The sequence below is a fragment of the Anolis sagrei genome, chromosome 3 (genome assembly GCF_037176765.1).
Source record: "Anolis sagrei isolate rAnoSag1 chromosome 3, rAnoSag1.mat, whole genome shotgun sequence".
NCBI lineage: Eukaryota > Metazoa > Chordata > Lepidosauria > Squamata > Dactyloidae > Anolis > Anolis sagrei.
In genome coordinates this window covers 183334228-183361317 of record NC_090023.1, presented here as the reverse complement: position 1 = coordinate 183361317, position 27090 = coordinate 183334228, and the positions used below count along the sequence as shown (strand labels likewise).

The 27090-nt window shown below is 38.4% G+C and overlaps 1 protein-coding gene across 3 annotated transcripts; it reads right to left on the bottom strand.

Annotated features, from left to right (window-relative positions):
* Window positions 1-240: 240 nt before the first annotated feature.
* On the bottom strand, window positions 241-27090 carry LOC132771120 (lysosomal acid lipase/cholesteryl ester hydrolase-like). 3 transcript variants are annotated; one of them, XM_060768766.2, is made up of 10 exons: window positions 21534-21731; window positions 20108-20237; window positions 17930-18047; window positions 13394-13592; window positions 11662-11771; window positions 9246-9385; window positions 8434-8580; window positions 3415-3486; window positions 2045-2104; window positions 241-763 (listed from the first exon to the last, which is right to left on the bottom strand). In XM_060768766.2, exons 1-10 carry the CDS (start codon window positions 21599-21601, stop codon window positions 512-514), a joined length of 1296 nt encoding a protein of 431 aa, XP_060624749.2. In that variant the 5' UTR covers window positions 21602-21731; the 3' UTR covers window positions 241-511. The 3 variants fall into 3 exon arrangements, with proteins under 3 accessions (XP_060624749.2, XP_067321821.1, XP_060624750.2); XM_067465720.1 differs by lacking the exon at window positions 21534-21731 and adding an exon at window positions 26921-27090 and having other exon boundaries at window positions 242-763; XM_060768767.2 differs by lacking the exon at window positions 21534-21731 and adding an exon at window positions 21914-22003 and having other exon boundaries at window positions 242-763.

Here is a 27090-nt window from a genome sequence, read left to right as displayed (position 1 = left end):
TCCAGCTCCTCATGCGGGGACATGAGAGAAGCCTCCCGCAAGGATGATAAAAACATCAAATCATCCAGGTGTCCCCTGGACAACGTCCTTGTAGATGACCAATTCTCTCACACTAGAAGCGACTTGCAGTTTCTCAAGTCGCACCTGACATGACAAAAAAAATCCTTGTGGGAGGCTTTTTTCATGTCTCCGCATGAGGAGCTGGAGCTGATAGAGGGAGCTCATTCGCCTCTTCCCGTATTCAAACCTGCGACCTGTCGGTCTTCAGTCCTGCCGGCACAGGGGTTTAATCCACTGCGCCACCGGGGGCTCCACTGATAGCTCTATTGTAAAGCAAAGGTTAAAGCACATTTTCAACATTAGTGGTCACTCATTTTCTCTGGATGAGTTGCAATTAGGAAAAAGGAAGTAGCAGAAAAGGGAGGATAGAGCAAGGATTCAAATCTCATTGTCCCAAATCGTAGTCCAGTGTTCAAACCACTATATCACACCGGCTCTCCAATTAAATACGTTATGGCAAAATATTTATTTCCTGAGCCTTCCTCATCAACTGAAGGATTTTGCCGTATATATGTTTTGAAGCTCTGAGACCCCAGATGAAATCAAAGTGGTTCCAGACAGACAATTTTTGTTGGTAAACTAGGTTAGTAATGCGTGAAAGTAAAACTGTTGTATCTTCTAGGCTGGCGAGCAAGTCATTTCCACCAGACCATACTGCAGTTGGTGCGAGCATGTCTTCTACTTTGTATGAAGGAGGATAGCTCTGGAAAGCATGAACAAAAAATAAAATAAAAATAAAAATAAATAAATAAACCAGTTAAAATACAATGAGATTACATCATGGAAAATATTGTCGAGATGGAACTAATATATTGAATATGCTTTGGTACCATAACACACTTCTACGTTTGTGGAGTGTATTGTGTTTTAAGGGCCCCCTGGTGGCATAGTGGGTTAAACCACTGAGCTGCTGAACTTGCTGACCAAAAGGTTGATGGTTCGAATCCGGGGAGCAGAGTGAGCTCCTGCTGTTAGGTCCAGCTTCTGCCAACCTAGCAGTTCGAAAACATGCAGTAGACCAATAAGTATCACTTCCGCAGGAAGGTAATAGCGCTCCATGCAGTCATGCTGGCCACATGACCTTGGAGGTGTCTGTGGACAACACTGGCTCTTTGGCCGAACACGACTAGACTTGATGTCAAGGGAAAACCTTTACCTTTTTATTGTGTTTTAACAATAGTTAACATATGTTTAAGAAATAACTACAAATTGCAAAATAATAAAAACCTTGTAGTATTTTCCAGCAGACAACTTTAGAAAATGCTTATACATAATCTATATAAATAAAAATGTAATGTTCGTTTGTGGGATTAACAGAACACAAAAACCACTGGACGAATTGACACCAAATTTGGACACAAGACACCTAAGAACCCAATGTATGTCCTTCACTCAAAAAAAATGATTTTGTCATTTGAGAGTTATACTTGCTGGGATTTATAGTTCACCTACAATCAAAGAGCATTCTCAATGTATTATTGAAGGCTTTCATGGCTGGAATCACTGGGTTTTTGTAGGTTTTTTCAGGCTATATGGCCATGTTCTAGAGGCATTTTCTCCTGACTTTTGGCCTGCATCTATGGCAAGCATCCTCAGAGGTAGTGAGGTCTGTTGGAATTAGGAAAATGGGTTTATATATCTGTGGAATGACCAGGGTGGGACAAAGGACTCTTGTCTGTTGGAGCTAGGTGTGAATGTTTCAACTGACCACCTAGATTAGCATTTGATGGCCTGGCAGTGCCTGGGGCAATCTTTTGTTGAGAGGTAATTAGATGTGCCTGATTGTTTCCTCTCTGTTGTTTGGTTCTAAAATTACAACAGCAAATTGCAACAGCAATATAGCCCGAAAAAACCTACAACAACCCAATTTGAGATTTGTGTCCCTTTGCTTAATTTCTATACCTGGATGAGGGCACAAAAAGTGTTCATTTTGTAAACCTATCTAATTTTAAATTATATTTATTATACTTTTTTCCCCTTTTACCTGATTATATATCATCAGATTGTCACTCCCATAGTCAAACTGTCGGAATAGTCCTGTGGTCTGTTAAAAGAAGAAGGAATGTTACATTGCATGATACCTCGATTATTAGTCATTGTCAAGTGCATTTTAATGGAGGAATGTCACAGTGTGTATACGTTTTCAAATCAACTGCCTATGGTGAATCCATAAATTTCATAGCTTTTTCTTGGGCAAGGAATATTCAGAGGTGGTTAATCGTTCATCTTCGCAACTAAATCTATATTGTAAATGTTTGCTAATAAAAGAACATAGCTAAGGACATGATTTATATTTATTGTGACTTCCCAGGGAATTCTGAGGACATTCAATCTCAGCTGCACGGCAAATATAAATCTCCAGATTTTTTGATAGAAGCTTAAAGACTGTAAATCTATATAAATAAAATGGTGAAGTTCATTTGTGGGATTAACATAACTCAGAAACCACTGGATGAATTGGCACAAAATTTTGACACAATATACCTAACAGTCCAACGAGTGTTCATCACCCCTAAAAATACAAAAAAAACAAACAAACAGCAGAATCGACTTAAAAAACCCTAAAATACACCATTCATACACACACACACTCATATACATATATACATGCACACATACATACACATATGTATATATATATATATACACACATACACCCAAATACACACAAATACACACAAATACACACAAATATGCACACACATACATCTACATATGTATATATATATATACTCCCAGTGGCGCAGTGGGTTAAAGCCCTGTGCTGGCAGGATTGAAGACCGACAGGTCACAGGTTCGAATCCGGGGAGAGGCGGATGAGCTCCCTCTATCAGCTCCAGCTCCTCATGCGGGGACATGAGAGAAGCCTCCCACAAGGATTAAAACATCAAATCATCTGGGTGTCCCCTGAGCAACGTCCTTCCAGAGAGCCAATTCTCTCACAACAGGAGCAACTCCTGACACGAAGAAGAAAAAAATCTACATACGCATATGCATACACAAATATACACATGCACTCATACATGCATACATACATACACACATATATAAACACAAATATGTGTATAGACAAGCACAGACATATACACATATAAACACACACATATATACACACATATATACACATCTACACACACATATGCACACACATACACACACACACATATATATACACACACATGCAAACACATATATATGCACAGATACACAAATATATAAACACATATATACACACACACAAAAAAACACATATATACAGACTGGGCCACAGCAATGCATGGCAGGGGACGGCTAGTTTACAATATATAAGTATCCATGCAGCACAAAATTTGTTTAAAATGTACAACCCACTACCTGTTTCCAATGCAAAATGTTTTTAACTGATGTTCCATCAGGATAGTGAGCTGCATACACATCTATTCGGCTCTGGGGAAAAATGAAAAGTCAATAGGAAAAAATGAAAAGTCAATAGGAAAAATCTGTACCAAAGAACTGATAGTGAGGAAAATCCAATTAAAATCAAATATTTCCATGCAGTTCCATGCAGTTATGCATATTATTATTGAGAAACAGATAATACGGCCATAATAAGAGGCATTAAAATATACATAATAGTCTCTTTGATAATTAGCCATATTTCTAAAAGTAGAAATGTAACCAGAAGAGGGCAAGCAAGAGTTGAAATAGCAACTTGCAGATGTATATGGATTACAATGCAGTAACTCTCCTAATGTATTGTTGGCTAGAGCAGCCAAGCTTTCTTGGAGTTGTGACACAGCCACACCTGTTCATGAAACTAAAATCAAAGACTGCCTTGTATGCAGGAAGTCCCCAAATTACAAATATCTGACTTACAAATGACTCATAGTTAAGAACGGGGGTGAGACAATCACATCTTCATTATGTATATTTTCTGCAGTCAATCCCTAGTCCATAAAATATATTCTTGAACACAGAAAACACAGAGCAAAGTGGTTTTATGATATTTATATGTTTTAATTGTTTAATGCATTGATGCATTTTATTTATGCTGTTGAATATGTGGCATTGACTATTGCCATTTGTATGCTGCAAGGGTGCAAAAAGCGGGACAGAAATCTATATAAATAAAAATGTAATGTTAGTTCGTGCTACCATCAGAACTCAAAAACCACTGGGGGAATTGACACCAAATTTGGACACAAGACACCTAACAGTCCAATTTATGTCCTCCACTCAAAAAAAAAAAATTGGAAATTGTCGTTGCTGGGATTTATAGTTTACCTACAATCAAAGAGCATTCTGAACTTCACCAATGATGGAATTCAACCAAACATGGCATACAGGACTTCCATGACCAACAGAACACACTAGAAGGGTTTGGTAGGCATTGACCTTGAGTTTGGGAGTTGTAGTTCACCTACATCCAGAGAGCACTGTGGACTCAAACAATGATGGATCTGGACCAAACTTGACACAAAAATTCCATATGCCTAAATATGAACACAGATGGAGTTTAAGGGAAATAGACCTTGACATTTAGGATTTTTAATTACTGGGATTTATAGTTCACTACAATTAAAGAACATTCTGAAACCCACAAACGACAGAAATGGGGCAAACTTCCCACACAGAACCCCAATGACCAACAGAAAATATCCAGTCCAACTCTCTTCACCAGGGCAAGAAAATGTAATCAGAGCCCTTCTGACAAAGAGCCATCCAGTCATAAATATAGATAGATAGATATGATTCTCTCTCACACACACAGATATAGTATCATATAATTGAAAGAGAACCTTAAAGAAGGACAATGATATGTTGCATATTCCAGAGTAGGCAAACCAGACACTCTCCACATCAACACTGACAAAGAAACAACAAGAAATACTGTTTACTCACAAGCATAAAGGAATTACATATGTTAGAAACCAACACTTTCTCATTACTTTATTTTCCAGATCACCAGACTGGGCCACAGCAATGCGTGGCAGGGGACAGCTAGTAGGGTAAATAAATAAGTAAATAACAATTACGCATGCAGATGAATTTCCAAATATTTATAGCTATAGAATGATATTGTAAACAGCTACTGCATGGATCTTTCCTGTATCTACATAACAAATGTGTAAAGCCATTCCAGTTGCCTTGCTCATTGAGGCTTCCTTAGTTGAGAAAGCACCATGTAATGGAATAACTAATTATAATTGAGATTTGGCTGTGTTTATTAATGTTGATTTTATGACAAGGGCAGGCAAGAATTGGCTACATATGATTGGTCGATGCGTCGCCTCTGCAGTAGAAATATATCCATTTTAGAGAGGTTAGTAAGAAAAGGGGAAGAGCTAACTGAGAAGAGGGAATATTTTAAAAAATGAGTCAGTCTCTAGCTAGGAGAGCTAGAGTGAAGAGGTTCCTAGTTTAAGTTTGAGTCTTCAACTGTGATGTTAAAGTAATAAAGAGACCATTTTGAGTCAGGCTCTGTAAACTAGAGGGAAGATCCTTGTATAGGATTATACCTCAGTTGTAGGACTGAAGTAAAAAGGAGACTAATTTGAGTCTAAATCCTCAGTCAGGTGTAACTGAGAATAGAGAGTTCTTCGAGAAGTTTACTACTGATGGATAGAAGAGTCTACAGGACATATGTTATCCAGTTCGAAGAATGAGAAGGAATTACATTTGAAAAAGAAGGAAGTTATATAACCATGTTGACGTAAGCAAAACTGTTCTGAAAGTTATATAGTAATAGCTTTATGATTCACAAGAGTAAAAGACGGATGTAACAATATCCAGGTGGAACTGAAGTAAAGTACTGTGTAACAAATATGGTTTATGTGCATAAGAATTCATAAATAAATATTTATTTGTTTCAATTAATATATTAAAGTCTTGTGTCGAGTTACAGGTCTGAAGTTACATTCCTGAAAAATCAGCTGGAGATCAGCTGTGTAACAAATATGCTTTATGTACATAAGAATTCATAAATAAATATTTCTTTGTTTCAATTAATATATTAAGGTCTCGTGTCGAGTTACAGGTCTGAAGTTACATTCCTGAAAAATCAGCTGGAGATCAGCTGTGTAACAAATATGCTTTATGTACATAAGAATTCATAAATAAATATTTCTTTGTTTCAATTAATATTTTAAAGTCTCGTGTTGAGTTATAGGTCTGAAGTTACATTCCTGAAAAATCAGCTGGAGATTATATTGAAGCTACATATTGTCTACAGTATAGGGTACAGACATTTAAAAATAAAACCTGCAACAAACAAACATTAGAAAGGTGACACAGAGACTGGGATAGTGTATTTCATGGTGTGAATCCTAAGGTGCTGAGTTCCTGAGAGGTTTATTCTTCCCTCCCCTTCTTCAGCATCATTGCCTGGTGCCTACGTATACATATAAGTTTATTGGTGACAGAAGGTGACATATTAAAAATAAAATATAACTCTCTCTATATAGATAGATAGATAGATAGATAGATAGATAGATAGATGTTCCCCTTCCTGCCTGAAAAGGTTTGGTCCCATCTCGTCACATACGTACGCAACACAACACACCACATGTGAGAAAATCATATTGGGAAATATTATTTTGGAGGAAGCTAACAAGCTGAAGGTGAATGGAAAAATGCAACAGAAACTTCAGAATTCTGTATCTTGGAAGCAGAGACTGATATCTGTGATATGGTGGAAGAGAGCTAAACTAATACTTGCTGAGCTGAGTAATCACTTCTGGTTTGGAAACAGATCATGTACAGGCTCTGAATATCTCTATTTTCAAGACTTTTGATATATATGGAAAAACAAAATAAGAAAGCACATCAACACATAATATAATTGGTGAAATGTTTGCAGACAATTGCCCACTTTCACAGTTGCATAAAATATAATCCAGTAACTCAAATATATGGGCTCAAATATAGTGTTGGTTTTTCTTAACCAAAGTAGTCTTGTTTAATCAGTTGTCAGATGGTGAGTCCAGTGGGATACAATAGGTCTATTTTAATTAGAGCAAAAAAGAATTTAGGCCACTGTGTAACATTAAGTCTGGAAAAGATTTCATTGTGCTTTTAAAGGTTTTTAGCCCTCAGTGGTGCAGCAGATTAAACCACAGAGCTGCTGAACTTGCTGACCAAAAGGTTGGCGGTTCGAATCCAGGGAGTGGGGTGAACTCCTGTTTTTAGCCCCGGATTCTGCCAACCTAGCAGTTCAAAAACATGCCAATGTGAGTAGATCAATAGATACTGCTTCTATGGGAAGGTAATAGCACTCCATGCAGTCATGCTGACCATGTGACCTTGGAGGCACCTACGGACAACACTAGCTCTTTGGCTTAGAAATGGAGATGATCACCACCCTCCAGAGTCGAACAGGACTAGACTTAATGTCAAGGGGAAAACTTTACCTTTACCTTCTATTTGACCTTAATTTGTGAGCATTTGGAATATATAGTAGAAGAAAAAAATATTTGTATTAATTCTCTCATTTATTGTATTTTAAATCAGGCAGTTTTCCCCCAATGGTGTTAAAAGTACTAAAATTACAACTAAAGACAGCAATTTTTTTAAAAAAATAGCAGCAACAAATAAAACAGTAGTTGAAAACAGCAGCAGGATAAAAGTGAATAAGTACATTCAACTAAAAATGTTCTTAAAATGCCAAGGGTGAATAAAAATATTTTCCAAAAATATCATAATATAGGGACTTTCTGAGTGTACTTCAGGATGCAGACATTTCACAAATGGAGGTTCCATCACTGAAAAGATCCTCTCCTATACCTTGCATAACTAATACTAGGCATGGTTAGGTTCGGTCGGAATCTTTGTAATTTGGAATAAATTCGGAAAGATATCCTTTTTGAAGCGATTTCAAGGTTTTTAAGGAACCCAGAAGTCCCTTTCCTCTTCCGAAGCTTTTTCTGCCATTTCTCTTACAAATCAGTAAGTGAGTCAGAAATTATTCAGCTTTTCAAACCAGTGTGGATGGATTCCCTTCGTTTCCTTTCCCTCTTGCATCAGTCTTGGGCGAGAGAAGCAGTTTAACCCAGTGTGGATGGATTCCCTTTGGTTTCCTTTCCCACCCTTGTCAGTCTTGGGCGAGAGAAGCAGTTTAAACCAGAGTGGATGGATTTCTTTCCTTTGCCCCCCCCCCCCCACACTTTTCTGGAATAAAACAACTACTTTCAAAGTAAAGACCACCAAATGAAACAGGAAAAAAATTTGAAACTATTAACAAAGGATTTGGAAGTCTTGGAAATTTTGAAAAGTTTTGAACTTTTTTTTTTTTTGTGAAAATCGGAATTGACTTTAGATCCGAACCACCAGCGCCCCCCTACATCCAAAATGAGTTTTGAACCATTTTTGGATCAAACAAGCCTACTAAATACATACCATGTTTAGATTGCTTGGATTGTATCCACTTGAAAATAAGAGGAGGTGTCCGCATAATTTCTTTGTCAGTACATATCTGCATAACGTGGTGATCATGTCTTTCATAGGCTTGCGTGACAGTATAAATTCTCTGCTGGCAGGCATATCCTGTGGAAATACAAAACATTGTGTATATGGATAGAAGTCCTGAAATCCAGTTGAATTTTCTTAGATATACAGAGAAAACTATCTAATTTTGGTGGTGGCTCCTCGGCTGTGGAATGCCCTTCCTACGGACATTAGACTAGCACCATCTCTAATGGTATTCCGCAGGAAAGTGAAGACCTGGCTGTTTGAGCAGGCGTTCGAATAATTAGTGCAATGATTGGTTAATGAACATTGGAACGGAATAATGGATGATGAATCTGGATCATGCTTTTGATGATGAGACGATAGTGAATAGTGAATGGTTATTGTAGTAATTGTTTATTAATTATGTAATATGTTAGGTTGTTAACTGTTTTTACACTGTAGCATTGAATTTTTGCTGTTCTTATTTGTTGTGAACCTCTGTGAGTCGCCTTCGGGCTGAGAACAGTGGTATATAAGTAAAGTAAGTAAGTAAATAAATAAATAAATAAATAATTTGTTTTGCCTGAGTGTTACTTGAAGCACTTTTAGTGACTGGAATCTAATCTGGAAGGGTTTTATTACAGGTTGGATGTTAATATTTTCCCAAGATACTGAAAATCATTGTAGTGTTGCCAAGATGCTTTTTATAGTGTTTTGGAACCTGTGGCTTTCAGAGCTCTTGTAGCAACTGATGAGAATACCTTGTATGAGAAATCAGGAAGAAAGGATAACATTTTCAGTGTAGGGCTTCTAGCATGCTTTGTAGTAATCACAGGAGCCAAGGCAAAAAACATTTTGATTTTTTGAGACAGCTCTGGAATGGCTGAAAATGCTATGAAGCCTAAGGAAGAAAGAGTGAAACACAATAGTCACTTACAACAGTTCATATTTGTGTTAAAGAAGTTCACTGATGCCAGCTGAGAACTCTACTCTTATCTATATAAAAAAATGTAATCTTCATATGTGGGATTAACATAACTCAAAAACCACTGGACGAATTGACACGAAATTTGGACACAATACACCTAACAGTCCAGCGAGTGTCCCTCTCCCCAAAACACACACACACGCAAAATCCCATCAGAACAGACTTAAAAACCCCAAAAATACATCATATATACATATACACACACACTCATATATATATATACACTAGGGCTGGGCAATTCGTTTCGTTAATTCGTAATTCGTTTAAAAATTCGTTAATTTTTGAATTACGAAACGATTACAAAACTTTTTTTTAACCTGGAAGTGTTTTTAAATATCGAAACGGCAGGCGCCAAAAAATTTTGTATTTCCGTCCATTTCGGAAATACGTAAGATGGCCGCCTGCCGATGCTTGCTGAGAGGGCGAGCTTTTACTTTTCCTTGGAAGGGAGAGGGGCGAGCGAGCGGCGAGCGAGAGGGGCGAGCGAGCGGCGAGCGAGAGGGGCGAGCGAGCGGCGAGCGAGAGGGGCGAGTGAGCGGCGAGCGAGAGGGGCGAGCGAACGGCGAGCGAGAGGGCCCGCCAGAGTGAGTGCCTGCCTTCTCTCCTTAATAATTATTAATAATAATTAATCCCTATTCTACTAAATTAATAATTAAATTTAAAAAATATTTAAAAAATATTGGGAAAAAAAAGGGCGCCATCTTTACAAAATGTTTTGTAAATATTTACGAAATTTCGTAAATACCGAACTTTTTTTTTGGAAAATTTTGTAATTATTTTAAATATCGAAACAAAAAAAAACCCCAATTACAAATCGATTTTAGAAACAAATTTTTGCGTTGTTACCCAGGCCTAATATACACATGTACACATTCATACACACACACGTATATATATGCACAAACACACAAATATACACATATATGCACTCATACATATACATACACACATATATACATATACACTTGCATACATACATACATATACACATACATATACACACAAATATGCATATAGTCAAGCACACACATATACATAATATAAACACACAAATACACACACACACACACATACACACACATATATACTAGGGCTGTCCAACCACGGAAAAATTTGTTTCTAAACTCGATTCGTTTTTAGGGGTTTTTTGCGTTTCGTTATTTAAAAAAATTCCGATTTTTTTCTTTTAAAAAGTTCGATATTTACGAAATTTCGGAAATTACGAAACAATTTTGAAACAATAACAAATCGATTCGTTAATGTCGGACGCGATTGCGCAATACGCTAAAAAACCCTCCAAATGGGACAGGGGGAACTTCTGAAGCTTCCCTCTCCCTCTGTTGTTGACTGTTGGTGTGATAATTTTTTTTTATCACTGATAAAACAAACAACGACTATAAAACTTGCACCAGACATACAGAAATAATAACGAAATAATAACGAAACAATTTCGAAACAATTACGAAACAATTTTGAAACAATTATGAAACGAATTGGAAAAATTCGTTTCATTTTTTAGTTGCTCCTGAATGGTTCAATATCGCTTCGTTATAAAAAAAATAACGAATTAATAACGAATTACGAAATTAACGAACGAAACCGCCCAGCCCTAATATATACACCTATTTATTATTATTTTATTTTGAACATTTTTACCCCGCCCTTCTCAACCCCTGGGGTCCCCCTGGGGGGACTCAGGGCGGCTTACAATTGGCAACCTACACACACATCTATATATACATAAATATATATACACACACATAAACACATATATACACACACAAAACACATATACACAGACTGGGCCACAGCAACATGAGGCAGGGGATGGCTAGTCATATTATAAAAAATCGTCGGTAGATTTTTCTTTTAAAATTAGTCATTAGAAGAACACACTGTAATTAGTACATTTTATTGATTAGCTCATTGGCCATATCAAAACATTTGACAAACACATTTAACACATACACATACAGCATACAACCCACTGTACAATATAGGTTAAAATAAACAAGCTGTTAACAAGGTCTTGATCCAGATCAAATATCTGCATTATACACAGTAATTTACCTTGATCTACCACTGGGATCTCATCCCTTTATCTCAAACTTTTCCTGAAAAGCTCTTTGTTATTCCCCACAAATGACTCAAACAAAGCTGTGGAAGAAGTGTGTAATAATTAGGCATACCAATAGTGCATCCTTGGGAATGGCCAACATAATACAGTTGTTCCTGTTGAGTTTTCTTCAAAACAAAATTGATCATTGCTGGAAGATCATAGATGCCCATTTCATGAAAACTGAAATACAAAATTAAACAACTGAGCTGTTAAAATATTCAAGAATTGGTAGAAGTTAGATGTATTTTATTTATTTATTGCATTTCTATACTGCTCTTCTCACCCTTGGGGGTACAACATGACAAAATGGCAAAAATTCAATGCTGAACATACATATCAAAACAATATCTAAATAATAACACATAAATATGAATTTATTACAAACTATGCAATTCAAAGTGCTGGCTTTGGTCTATAAAGTCCTAAGCGGCCCTGGCCCAATTTACCTGTCAGAACACATCTCCCCTTATGAATCATCATGGAGATTAAGATCTTCTGAGGAGGCCCTGCTCACCGTCCCACCATTGTCACAGGCACGATTGGTGGGGAGAAAGATAGAGGGCCTTTTCTGTGATTGCCCCCCCCCCCCCCGGCTATGGAACTCCCTTCCTGCTGAGATCAGATCGCCCCCCTCCCTCCTGTCTTTTAGAAGGATGCCAAAAACTTGGCTGTGGGACCAAGCTTTCAGGACAGTGCAATAAAGCAGCGATACCTTGCCAGGCCAATTAGATTAGACACAGATGATCAAGACGGTTTTGAACAATATATTTTAATATTGAGATAAACATTTTAAATGTTTATGTATGCATATAATGAATTCTTGTCCCGGCATTGAATGTTTGCCATATATATGCTGTGCTCTGCCCTGAGTCCCCTTCAAGGTGAGAAGGGCGGAATATAAATGTTTTAAATAAATAAATAAATAAATAAATAAATAAATACAAAGACACATCATAACATGAACATAAAACATATTAAACATTGCACTAGTCCCATGGTTATAATTTAGCTGCTTCAGTAATACTATCACTTGCCAAATGCCTGCTTGCATAGCCATGTTTTCACCTTTTTTCTGAAAGTCAAGAGGGAAGGGGTTGATCTAATATCGCTGGGGTGGAACTCATAACTGAAGAGCCACCGCCGAGAAGGCTCTGTCTCTCATCCCCACCAATTGCACCTGCGAAGGAAGTGAGAGCAGGACCTCCGCAGCTGATCTTAGCGCTCAAACTGGTTTTTGCTTGCAAACCTTTCATTTTGCATTTACTTTTCCACAAAAAATCCTCCTTCAATTACATGTTCTCAGGGATTCATTCTGCTTCCCACAGAAAGTCATGTAACATCTTAGCTTCATTCTCAACATGTTGATATGTAGAAATCTAGAGAGGAAACTTGAGATCCATGAAATTTTCTATGATTAATATCTGCTCATGGAAAAGGTATCCTGGAAGTATTGTTGAAAGAGATTGTATAATTTAAAATTTAAAACAAATAAAGAAATAATCAAGCAAAATTAAATTTAAATTAATAAATGTTAAAGATACAAGACATGACTATACTTTTCTCATTTTGCAGTCCTTATTACAAATTAAATTGAGGGTAAACAAGACTGGACTATTTCCTTTCCCATCCAAATTATGTTCCAAAGCAATTTTGCAGTGTTCTCCGCTTATGTTACAAGAACGATGACTACTATTATCTCAGTAACTGGCTGAATAAAGATATATGCTCCAAAAGTGATCAACAGATCAGCATAGTTAGAGAAGACTATAGCATCAATTGATACACCTTTCACTCTAAACCACCTGAAATCCCAATATTTTTCTTCATCAGCTGACAAATTCTGATGTTTCCGAGACCAGCTTGTTCCTCTGCTGTTTCCCAGCCAAACATCATAACCAGCATCCGCTAAGATGAAACCAAGGCTGTTGTTGGCCATATTTAGAACCCAGTGGCTAGCGTCCGCAAACAGTCCGTGCTGCAGAAAGGCAACAGGCTTTGAACCTGTTGTTATTTTAAAAAGAAAACTTTTAAATAAAAAAGAACATTTGTTCCATCAAAACACAGGCATATATGATTACACTATCTTGCATTAATTTCAGTACATTATTTCAGTTGTTTTCTAGTTTTGTGTTACACTATTACTAAAAGTTTCAGTCTATTTTGTGCAATAAAGTAGCCAACTGCATGGATCTGAAATACTGTTACTTAATGGTTTGCTTTGGGTTTTTCTGGCTGTATAGACAAATATCCACCTAGAGGAAAAGTGTTCTTATCATACATCGAGGGAGCTACTGACCACATGGGGAAGTTGATGGAGAAACACAACCTACAAACAATCTACAGACCGGGTTGTTGTAGGTTTTTTCAGGCTATATGGCCATGGTCCAGAGGCATTATCTCCTGACGTTTCGCCTGCATCTATGACAAGCATCCTCAGAGGTAGTGAGGTCTGTTGGAACTAGGAAAAAGGGTTTATATATCGTTCTTTACGGATGGTGTGAATTCTCTCTCGTAAGAGGTTGTGTTCTAGGCGGTCATAGATCTGGTGAGCCTGTGGTGTTTTGAAAGTCCTTTTGGCTACAAGAAATTGTGGGATGGTATCTGTGTCTCTGCAGTGTAGAAGGAAAGTCAGGGAGCACAGTAGATGTGCTTTCCTGGCCCTTGGTTTTTCCAAATTTCGTGTGTCTTGGAACAGTTTCTCACCGTAGAGATGTTCAATGTATTGTCGAAGGCTTTCATGGCCGGAATCACTGGGTTGTTGTAGGTTTTTTTGGGTTATATGGCCATGGTCTAGAGGCATTCTCTCCTGACGTTTCGCCTGCATCTATGGCAAGCATCCTCAGAGATAGTGAGGTCTGTTGGAACTAGGGAAAAGGGTTTATATATAGTTCTTTGCGGATGGTGTGAATTCTCTCTCGTAAGAGGTTGCGTTACTGAGTTGTTGTAGGTTTTTATATAAACCCTTTTTCCTAGTTCCAACAGACCTCACTACCTCTGAGGATGCTTGCCATAGATGCAGGCGAAACGTCAGGAGAGAATGCCTCTAGACCAGTGGTTCTCAACCTGGGGTCCCCAGATGTTTTTGACCTACAACTCCCAGAAAACCCAGCCAGTTTACCAGCTGTTAGGATTTCTGGGAGTTGAAGGCCAAAAACATCTGGGGACCCCAGGTTGAGAACCACTGCTCTAGACCATGACCATACAGCCCGAAAAAACCTACAACCCAGTGATTCCGGCCACGAAAGCCTTCGACAATACATTGAACATCTCTACGGGGAGAAACCATTCCAAGACACATGAAAATTGGAAAAACTAAGGACCAGGAAAGCACATCTACTGTGCTCCCTGACTTTCCTTCTACACCGCAGAGACACAGATACCATCCCACAATTTCACGCAGCCAAAAGGACTTTCAAAATATACAGACCCACTAAGAGTTTTTCAACAAATGCTACATTCAGCAAAAGATAAGAAGGATCCTCTAACCAAGGCATGTGCAAACCCAGGCTTATGGGCCGGACATAGCCCTTTGGAGTCTCATGGCCAGCCTCCATCTGTTGTGGTCCTCCTCTCAGCATGTGGATGTGGTCGCCTATGGCATGTGGAAGTGGCGGCTGAGAGGAGAGTTGAGGGAAAAACATGCAACTGGCTACATGCTACAGAGTTGTTGCCAGCCACTTGTCTCCTCCCCCTCTTCTCCGCTTGGGAAAGTGGCGATCCGCTGCCTCCCCATGGAGAAGAGCGTGGAGGGGAAGGCAGGCCACTGCCAGAGAGATCTCTAACAACGGCCTGTTTCCTCTTCTTCTTGTTGCTACTAAAGGTTTGCAACATACTTTTCCTAAGTTGTGGAAAGGATCAGGGCTGTTTCTGTTACAGCTGACACAGTTAATTAATGGGATAATTGAGTGTATTGTTATTTCATGTATATAGTAAGTCACTGTGTGTTTGTACTTTGAGTTTTGCATTCTCCGTGTTTAAGCATTACGTTTGTATGCTTTGCTTGGGCTCGGTTTGAGCTGAAAAACTTTTGTTTGTTTGATGCCGGGAGAAGTTACTGCAAGCGTCCAGAGCTGAAAATAATGCAGCAAGTCAAGGTCACTCTACGGACAACTGAGTAAAAGAGACTGCATATTGTTTTTGTTACAAGTTTGCTTATCAATGTGGAATGAAGACGACTCACCGAAGCGACTGCTTTATGTTATGTTTTTGGTGAGAGCAATTCTTCTGTTTTGTTTTGTATGCTGTGAATACAACTTTATTTCTTTTCTACTTAAAGCTGAAGACTCATGTGTTTTTCTTTTATGAGTTACTTTATCACACATAGAATTACAAGGGCTAGAGTTAGTCTGCGGGATACTTATGCTAAACGCTGACACTTCTTCCTCTCCCCGCTTGGGAAAGCAGTGGGCTGCCATCTCACCAGTCAAAGAATGGTATGAAGGGGAAAGCAGGCAGCTCTCAGAGAGATTTCTGGCAATGGCCTTTCTCTTCTCATATTCTTCCCTGCTGGGGGGGGGGGGGACAGTGGCCCATCACCTTCCCAGTCGGAGAAGGGTATGGAGGAGAAGGGAAGCCACTGCCAGAGAGATCACCAGCAATGGCCAGTCTCTTTCTCCACCTCTTCTCTGCCTGAGAAGGTGGCAGGCCACCATCTCACCATGCAGAGAAGAGTGCAGACATGAAGATAGGCTGCTCTCAGAGAGATCTCTGGCAACAGCCTGTCTCCTCCTCCTCTTCTTTGCTTGGGAAAGTGGTGGGCCACTGTTTCCCTAGACAGAGAAGGATGTGGAGGGGAAGGCAAGCTGATGCCAGAGATCTCTGCCTGTCTCCTCCTCCTTCTTTCAGTCAGGCCTCTACTATGGCTAAAAAGAGTAGGGCGAGGGACAGGTGTTACTGAGAGCTTCCTCTCGGCAATGGATGTCTCCTCCTCTTCTGTTCAGCCTGGGAGAAGGACTACTGTTGCTGAGAGAGAGCTCTTGACAATGGCCCAAGGAAATGGCTCTGCTGCCCTTTCAGCTGGTGTCTCTCTACCTTGCCCTTTTCTTGACAAAAGGAGGGGGGTCACCTCCTCCTTCTGCAAAGAGAATGGCTTGAACCTGGAATGCAGACAGCATTTCAAAGAGCTGCAGAGCCCTATAAGATGCTTTCTGCCTCTTCCTCCTCTCAGCATAAGGATGGGGTGAGTAGCTCCAGTCATATGATGGGAGAAATCACAGCTTAGTGATGACCGACAACTTCCCCCTCACACCCCACTGCCTCCCTGCCCCTGTCCTTCCAGCCCTGCTCCCTCCCTACACCACCCAGCCCTTCCCTTCCAGCATCCAGCCCTGTCCACACTCCCCCCTGGCTGTTGCAGCTGGGTCCACAAGGCAGCCCCAGGACAAAAAAGTTTGCCCATGCTTGCTCTAACCACTGCAGGAGTCTACCGTATATTGTGCAGCTATGGAATAAGTCTCCAAAGAGACCACTAAACACAGTGCCCAGATACGAAACAAAGAACATGAAAGGCATTTCAGACTAATTCAACCAGAGAAGTCACCTATACAGAGAACTCGATGAACCAACCTGAACACAGAATATTATTTGAAAACACAGAAATTCTGAGCCACTCTTGACAACCATTATGTCAGACTACACAGAGAAGCCACTGAAATTCATAAGCATATGAACAATTTCAACAGAAAGAAGGAAAACATGAAAATGAGTGAAATCTGGTTACCAGTATTCAAAATCACCAGAATCAAGATAGTAAGTTAGGAGCACTACTCAGAAACAGGTGAACTCCAAACAGCAAGCAATCAAGTGCCAGTTAACACTTCCCAAACAGAAGATGCCTTCAGGCAGAAGCGGCAAGGCTACCTCTATGCAGATACCCTCACTGGTTGACCTTGCAGCTTCATGGCTACTCAATGTTATTGAAGCTTGCTAATTGCAATGTTCACACTTGTTTTAAACAGACAAAGGTTCTTTCTTCCACTCTGGACTATCTATCTATCATCTATCTATCTATCTATCTATCTATCTATCTATCCACACACACTCCATTTGCCTCACTGCCAACAGAACCTCTGAAGATGCCAGCCACAGATGCAGGTGAAACATTAGGAGAGAATGCTACTTGAACTCACAACATCCCAGTGAAAACCTTCAACAACACACTGTTATTTAACATTCATCACATGACGTGTATAACCACCTCTGTGGTCCAGCCACTTTTTGATTTGATTCCTATTTTTGTATATGAGATGTGTTAAGATTAACACATGCTTTGGCATTTACAAACATTTAGTTTTCCCACTGTTTTGATGAACTGTGAATTTGAAAGAAAGATTGGTTACCTCTATCGGTAAGATGTCTCCTTCCATGGGGAATTCTGTTTATTGTCAAATAATAATTATCTTCTGTCAAGACTTCATACTCTTCACTGGGATATCCTCTGTAGACAATCATCTGACTCTGAAAGGAGAAAAAAGTGCAATGGTAGGGGGGGGGGGGGAACCCAGAGAACTCCTTACAGGTGGATTGATTCTATCAAGGAAGACACAGATCTGCCTTTGTAAAATCTGAGGAGAAAAATTGATGACTAGGACTCTTTGAGATTTCTGATTCAGAGCGTTGCCGTAAGTTGAAGTTGACTTGATGGGAAATAACAAAGTAATTGTCAAACTGGAAGAAATGGAAACAGCAGATTTCCTACACTAAAATGTGAAGGTGACATGGTGGCAAAGGAATGACAATGCCAATAATATTCTGAGCATCACATATTTATGGATTTGTCATCTTCCTCAGAGAAATTCTGATCTGTCCTAAGGCCCTTTCGTTTGTAGGGTTTTTTTATGTCTCGTTTATAAATAAATTTTGTACAACTTTCCACATAGTTTCTTCAAAAATTCCAAGACTCATAAATAAATGAAATGAAAGATGTGTGAATTTCTACTTATTCTAAAAAGGGACAGAGGTCTCTAAACACTTTTGATCCTAAGATCTGACGTAGTTCACTTCCTATTCTCCATGATTATTTGTATTATTAAAATAAAACTTTCACACATCTTCACTGTGTCATGGCTTCTATGAATATCTCCTGTGCCTTCTTCATGAATCTTTGCACTTTCTAAATGTCTGGTAAAACAGAATTTATAATATTTCTGTTACTGCTGCTGCTATTCTTGTTATTGTTACTGTTGTCAGTTTCAGTCTATCAGCTGATACCAGTTGGAGTTTTGGACTATCAGTGCTTCAAATTCTTTCAAATAATCTAGAAATCAGTGAAGTTTGATTCTATTTATAGATTATGAAAAATGCATATATATGTTTTTACCATAATGGCTTGCATACGGCTTGGATCTATCTGCTAATTGATTTCAGCTTCTGCAAGAGCTGTGAGTTTGGACCCTGGCATGTCTAGTTTTCTGGAAAGCCAAATGAGACAGAGATGGGTTGAAGGCAAAATCAGAGGATTTTATTCTCAATAGCCAGAGAGGATTTCAGTGGAGACAGTACTCCAAATAATGTACATACTGCAAATGCGAATACATATTACATTTATTGTATTTTGACAGTTAGTCAAGAATACCATTCTGACCCCTGATTGGCTTAGAAAGAGTCTGTCTAAACTTCCAATTGACCAATGAACAAAGAGAAGATATAAAAAAACCAATTACAATTGAAGAAATTACCAAAGTAATAGCAAAATCAAAATCAAATAAATCCCCAGGACCAGATGGATTCACAGAACTTTCTTACAAGAAATTTGAAAATTAACTAATAGGGCATATGCAGAAGTTATTTAACTCAATTCTAGAAGCCAGTAAAATTCTGGATCCATAGTTACACTTATACCAAAAGAAAGACAAGCACCAATGGATCCAAACAACTATAGATGAATATATTTATTAAATAATGATTAGAAAATTTTCACAACAGTTTTAACAGAAAGACTTTAAAATTTCTAGATAAATTCATACAAGAAGATCAGACAGGATTCCTTCCAAAAACATCTATTCAAAACAATCTAAGAGTGGTCTTGAACACAATTAAAAACCTGGATAAACACAATTAAAGAAAAACAGTACTAGTGTTCATAGATGCAGAAAAAGCATTTGATAATTTAAATAGAGAGTTCTTACTTGCAGCTCTAGAAAAAAATGGTATTTGGAACATGATAAGATGGATTAAAACAATGTAAAAAACACAAGCCTCCAAAATTTTAGTGGAGAATTGTCTAAAGAATGTAATGTTATTGTTCCTCTTGGTGTTTGATGTGTCATTAAGGAAAATACGAGAGGAGGGAGGGGGGGAATCAAAGGCCCGAAAACTACAAACTAAATAAAATGCATGTAGACTAAACTATATGGAAAGATATATTTAAAATATTTTTGTGAAAATACGGTTGAACTGTTATAGAATTAAAGCCATTAAAATCAATAGCATGGCAAATCACTGGAATAGCATGCTATAAAAAGCTCTTACTATTATTTCTGAATATGCTGTGAAATATGATAGACAATTTAGCTTACAACATTCATATGGGCTTCGGGATTCACATCTCTTTTTGTCCTGGTTAATTCTTGTGAAATTCCAATTGTTTGTATGAGGCAAGCTGTTGCCATAAGCCACCACATCTTCTTTCTGCTTCTATGGGGTGGGCTACAGAGAAAAAATAACAAATGCATCACTACAACAGAAATAGTGATAAAATATATGCATCGAACTGAATGCTTTCGGTCTAAAACTTAGAATTGACTGAAGACTTCATGACTACTCTTTTTGATAGTATGAACAGATTCAAACCAGCAATTAATTATACATCATGGAACAGATCTTGTACCCAAATGAATCCTATGAGATCTCCTTTTCCCTTTTTAAATGTTATTAGGAGAAGCAGGGACTCCTAGAAAAAATGAGGTGGCATTGGAAGAACCATGGCAGTCAATCTTGATGCCCCTCAAAGATAGGACCTTCATGCTTCAGAAAATGAAGTGGACATGAAGATACCACTATTGAAAGGAAACAGATGTGCTTCTTCCATCACACTGGCTGCACAATGAAGTTTAAATACGAAAGTAAATAACAGACCACTAGACTTAAGAAAAAGGTATTCTTGGTAATGATAAATTACAGAACCTTCATGAAATTTGATAGGAAAATACATAATTTAATTTCCACCTTGACAGCAACAGCACATCTTATACACAATTCAGGATTAGTAACTAGAAGCTTTCTTTCACTTCTCTTCTCTCTCTCTTCATTTTGCTAAAGATTTCTTCAGTTCCCAAATTTTACTCTCTCTTCGTATCCCTATCTTGCTAGAAGTATACTCTGCTATGTCATTCATGTTTCCAACAATTTTTCTCTTAGATCGAGATTCCCATTAAGCTTCCTTTCTCCTCTATGACATTCTTCTCCTATCAGACTATCACTATGTTCATGTCATCTGAGACCTAAATTCAAAATTTATTTTTATTTCTTTTGTTACATTTCTATCCAACCTTTCCACCGCAAAATAAAAAAATAATTTTGCACTCTAACACTGAAACGCCTTTTCACTGAACATCACACCAGAATTCAATAATGCTATCTAGAAATGTTTATTAAGAGAAGCAGATACAGTGGAGAGAGAAAAAGAGAATTTCCAAAGTGTCAGTAGTATAGAGAATACAAAATAGCAATTATCCAAAAATAGCAAAGTACATAAAGTCAGGAGAACCAGAATCCACAGCAGTTATTCAAACATGAATCCATAAACCAGAAAACAAGAACTACTTCCAAAGCAAACCCTTACAAGAACAAAGACATGAATCAGAACATGAAATTTGAATCATCAACTTGACAGCAGAGACAGAAAAAATCTTCCTTTTGTAATTTTATCTCCTCTGAGAGGCTTGAAGCCAAACTACTTAATTTAAGCCCATCCAGACAACCATAACATCATGCCGGACACACCTGGACTTCAAGGTCTTTCCACGAATTCTGTGAGAATATTTCATTTGTCTGTGTTTTGCTCCCTCCATTCTCAGGCCTAATCTAGTTTCTCAGGAACCCCCCCCCCCCCCCTATCATCCCAAGGATTTCACTTTCCCCTGTTGCCTGGGAACCAGCACTGGAATCCAAAACATTGACCTCCTCTCCCTCAGTCTCATCTGCCTGCAATTCTCTGCAATCTGAGTCCTGCAAGCCTCTCCAATCACACAGAGTGTCCTCATTTTGAAACTCATCATCCCCCTCATCCTCTGACAAATCCTCAGATGCTTGCTGTGCTGCAACAGGCAAATAGATAATTAGGCCAACTTAAATTATAAAAGCAGTTAAGGCTATTAACCAACCATTAATATCAATTTAAACAGGCAGACTGAAAATATATGTCCTCTTCTCTTTCTTCTTTAAAGCAACGAGAGTGGGAACTAACTGCAATTCAGGGAAATGCATTCAGTTTTGACAGGCCCTCTCCCATGTGACTGTCAAGTGAGCCTCTGTAGGTGGCCTCTTCTGAGAATCTTAGTATATAGATGTAATTAGATAGGTGTTTTCTTATTTAGCCACTAGCTATTTAAGGGCTTTAAGGATTAAAACTAGACACAGAGAACATGTGGTAATTAGTTGATCTCTTTCACTAGCCAAGGGACATGACCTAAATGCCATACACAGTGAGCCTTCCAGATACACAGCCTCCAGATCCTTGACTTCCACCAACCATGGGTCAACATGAATGCAGATGCATTCATGTGTTAATGTACATATCATCAATATTTAATATGGGACATGGCCATTTGCCTTTTTTTTTAATTTTTAGACCTGAAACACACAAATCCAAAAGTCTCAATATACTATTTTACAGGCATTTTGCATCAATGGAAGTTTATAGACACTCTTCAAAGGTAGCACCATGCAGATTGCATTGCAGTGATGCAGACCTATTGCAACTGAGACCAAAATTATAGATGCCAGATCAGTCTGATTCATACCTAACACACTAAACAGAATTATGTAAAAACATTCCTCACCACCCCTGCAACTTGGGCATTCACAGCAAGATCAAAGAATACTTCCAGATAACATATCAGATATTTCAAAAGTAAAGAACTCTGACCCAGACTCTTCATCAGCATTACCTCAATTTTATGGAAATTCAATTTATTGACCCTTGTCATGCCAATTTTTAAAGTAGGCAACATTCAATAGTATTGCTATGTCCTCAGTATTAGATGAGCGGAAATGGCCATCAGAGTTAATGGTCATCAGCATATTGATAATATCTTCCTCCAAAGCTCTGAATGACCTCACCCGGAAACCACATGTAGATATTGAATGTGATCATATACATTTGATGAGAAATGGCTTAAGATGCTTATTTTAGGTAGGATGGCAACTCCATTTTAGATTGTTTTAGTGATGCGAAAGTGTGGGCATTTGTGTGGGAAGTCTGTGAATGCTTTCCATTACTGGTTTAAAGATGGTGTGGGTCCCATTGAAAGAAGAGTTCTGAAAATGGTGTTTGTCTCCTCTAGAGCAAAGGGCTTGAGGGGCAAACAATCCATCCCATAGAAGTGGTGTCTCAAGAATGATGCCTTGTGTCTTCTCATAGTCTGTCTCAGGATAACACTGATGAAGTACCCCTCTATCTCTCTACAGTAGCACTGACTTTTTTTAGTGTCTGGGAAGGAAAATTATGGTGGTGGCTTGGGCAGCTGGCCCCCTGAGGTAGTTTTAGTGCTTTCCCTTCTTTGTGAAATAACCCTCAACTTATACATTTTCGGGGGCTGAAAAAGCCCCTCTCGGCTTATATTCGAGTTAAAAAATTGGCACCATGGAGTGGGCCCGAGAAGGAGGAATTGCGGTAAAAGCAGTGGCGGCAGCGCAGCTGGAGGCCTTGCTTTCACCTCCGCAGCCTCCTCTACAGCCTCCTCCTCCTCTGCTGCGCCCTCCGTCACTCGTGGGGCACCAACCACCTTTTGCGAGGCATCCCTCCGCCACCCGCGGGACTCCCTCTGCCACCCATGGGGCAGGCTCGGCCCGAGGAGGCAGCAGGCAGCGCAGGCCCAAAGCTGCTTCTCTTGCCACTTCCCTTCCTTCTCCTGCTGAAGCCAGTTCATATTTGTATCATACTCTTGAAAACTTCAAAGAGATCCAGCAATATTAATAGGATCACACTTTCCCCATATAGTCTATGGCAGGGGTCCCCAAAGGTCATTTACCTGTCTCCTGCCCTAAACTTTAGACTTATGGTCACCCTGAGTCTGAAACGACTTGAAGGCACACACAACATGAATCCTAATTAACTTGACTATCGCATCAGCCAAAGCAGGCCCACACTTTCCATTGAAATACTAGTAAATTTATGTTAGTTATAATTGTTCTTCATTTTAAATACTGTATTGTTCTGTCATGGTTTCAGCACTACAAATAAGGTATGTGCAGTGCATTATTCATGGGTTTTTTTTTTCAAGCTATTGTCAGGTCTCCCAAAAGTCTGGGGGACCATGAACCGGCCATCAATTTAAAACATTTGAGGGCCCCTCATCTATGGCATCAACTGTCTACCAAAGCAGCCTCAGTTCCACATGCCATCTGAAGACCCAAATCATAATCAGTGTCATCCAAAGCTATCGGGAGCTGCAGCCATACCATGTTCTCAGTCATCTTAGCCAAGAAAGATATATTAAAATTTGTCTGTAAGTAGTAGTGGTAGTGATTCTTCTTCTTCTTCTTCTCCTCTGTCAGGCAGCTCCAAAACATTTTGTCAATAGCATTAACCTCAATAAAGACGTTTACAGTACCATCATCACACTCTTTGTTCAAGCTTTCTTTATTTTTAACATCTTTTTTCAATTTATATTACAGTAGAGTCTCACTTATCCAACATAAGTGGGCCGGCAGAACACTGGATAAGTGAAAATGTTGGATAATAAGGAGGAAAAGCCTATTAAATGTGAAATTACATTATGATTACATTATGATTTTACAAATTAAGCACCAAAACCTCATGTTTTACAACAAATCAAAAGAAAAAGCAGTTCAATACATGGTAAACTTATGTAGTAATTACTGTATTTATGAATTTAACACCAAAACAGACAAGGATTCTTTCTTTTTTCCACCCTGGACTGTGTTGGATAATACAGAATGTTGGATAAGTGAAGGTTGGATAAGTGAAATTCTACTGTATCTTCAACATAAGACCATATGTCTTTGCTTTATTTTATATTTGGTGAAAACTGGTGCACAACTAACTCAATTTCAATTAAAACTGAGGTAGACTGCACTAATCTCTTATTACCTACATATTGTATATATTGATTCATTTATCTATATCATTTATTTATTGCATACCAATTTTATAGGCTGTTTCATTGTCCTAATAAAGTATGGTTTTGAATTTACTTTAACTGGAGTTTCAAGTTGTTTGACTAGGAACTAGGAATTTTACTGTATGTGATAAAAAGACCTTTAAATGCCATCCATTTATGACCAAGAGAAAGTCAAACAAACTGCATTTTTTTAAGATTCTAGTAGAAACCAGTGAGTAGAAACTAGTAGAAATTCCTGGAATTTCCACTTTTTTTTTCTATGTGTGGGTCTTGAGTCTGAATGGATTACCTCCAAATGAGCCTGAGCCTGAGTGTATGATTTTTTGATGCACCGAATCAGGGGCTAAACTAAATCTCCATTGTGTAGATAATAATTATAATTTATTTATTTTATTTAAAACATTTATATTCCACCTTTCTCACTCTGCAGGGGACTTAGGGCGGAGCACAACATATATATGGCAAACATTCAATGCCGGGACATAAAACCATACATACTTTACATTGGACAGCTTTCCAACATCCACATTTATTTTTATTAGCCCCATTATTTTCATCCTCAGACCTTATTACAACCATAATAATATATTATTCAAGCATCCAGAAAAGTTTTATTCTATATATATATAAATGCTCTGTGCATAATGAGTACCTTAAAAACAAAAGAACCAATGAACGAAATCACACCAAATTTGGCAACAAAATGTCTCACAACACAAGGAGTGACCATCACTCAAAAAATTATGATTTTGTCATTTGGGAGTTGTAGTTGCTGGGATTTATAGTTCACCGACAATCAAAGAGCATTCTGAACTCCATCAATGATGGAATTGAACCAAACTTGGCACACAGAACTCCCATGACCAACAGAAAATACTGGAAGGGTTTGGTAGGCATTGACCTTGAATTTGGGAGTTGTAGTTCACCTACATACAAAGAGCACTGTGGATTCAAACAATGATGAATCTGGACCAAACTTGGCACATGCACTCAATACACCCAAATATGAACACAGATGGAGTTTGGGGGAAATAGACCTTGACATTTGGGAGTTGTAGTCACTGGGATTCAGAGTTCACTACAATCAAAGAGCATTCTGAACCCCACAAATGACAGAATTGGGGCAAACTTCCCACATAGAACCCCCATGACCAACAAAAAATAATTAAGGCCATCCAATCCAACTCCCTTCATCAGGACAAGAAAACGTAATCGAAGTCCTCCTGACAAAGAGCCATCTAGCCATAGATATAGAAAGATAGATAGAAAAAAGATAGATAGATAGATAGATAGATAGATAGAGCTAGATGATAGATGATAGATAGATAGATAGATAGATAGATAGATAGATAGATAGATATGATTCACACACACAGAGATATAGTATCATAGATTTGAAAGGGACCCTTAAAGAAGGACAATGATATGTTGCATGTTCCAGGGTGGGCAAATCAGACACTCTCCACAGCAAGAAATACTGTTTACCCACAAGCATAAAGAAAATACATATATTAGAAACCAACACTTTCTCATTATTTTATTTTCCAGATCAACAGACTGGGCCACAGCAACATGTGGCAGGGGACAGCTAGTATTTTAATAAGAATGGTGGATTATGCACATATTATCTCTTAGTATGTTTTGCTTGGAATTCCCCCTTTAAATCTTGGACATGACAATCTTTTGCATGACTACTCCGATATAAACACTACTGTTTTCAATAGAGTTTATTTTCATGTAAGATCTTTAAAAAATCTTTTCAAACAAGCTTTAAAAAAACCCCAAAGCAACTGGAAAAAAATCAAGAATAATTGTACCTTAGCTTTAAATGCTTTCCCTTTCCAATTGTCTTATTTAATTCTACCTTCTCCAGGGCTTCAAACAAGTTCAAATATCAGGCATTTCACCAGCAATGGAAAACTAAATCCAATAGGAAGAGGTTTGCCAATTTACTTTACCCCAACCTTAGAGAGAGGACCATTCTAAAAGATGACTTAAATGACACAGAATAAGTAAACACATTACCATCCAAAGTCTTCTTGCTGTATTTAGAATGGAGCTGGAGTGATGTTTCTGAATGACGCCAGCATATTCCTTACTCTGAAAGATTCCTATTCATGTTTTCACCAGGTGTGTGGAGTTACTTGTTTATTCTCTTCACAAAAGCCTTTGATATTGATCACCTGTATGTGTGG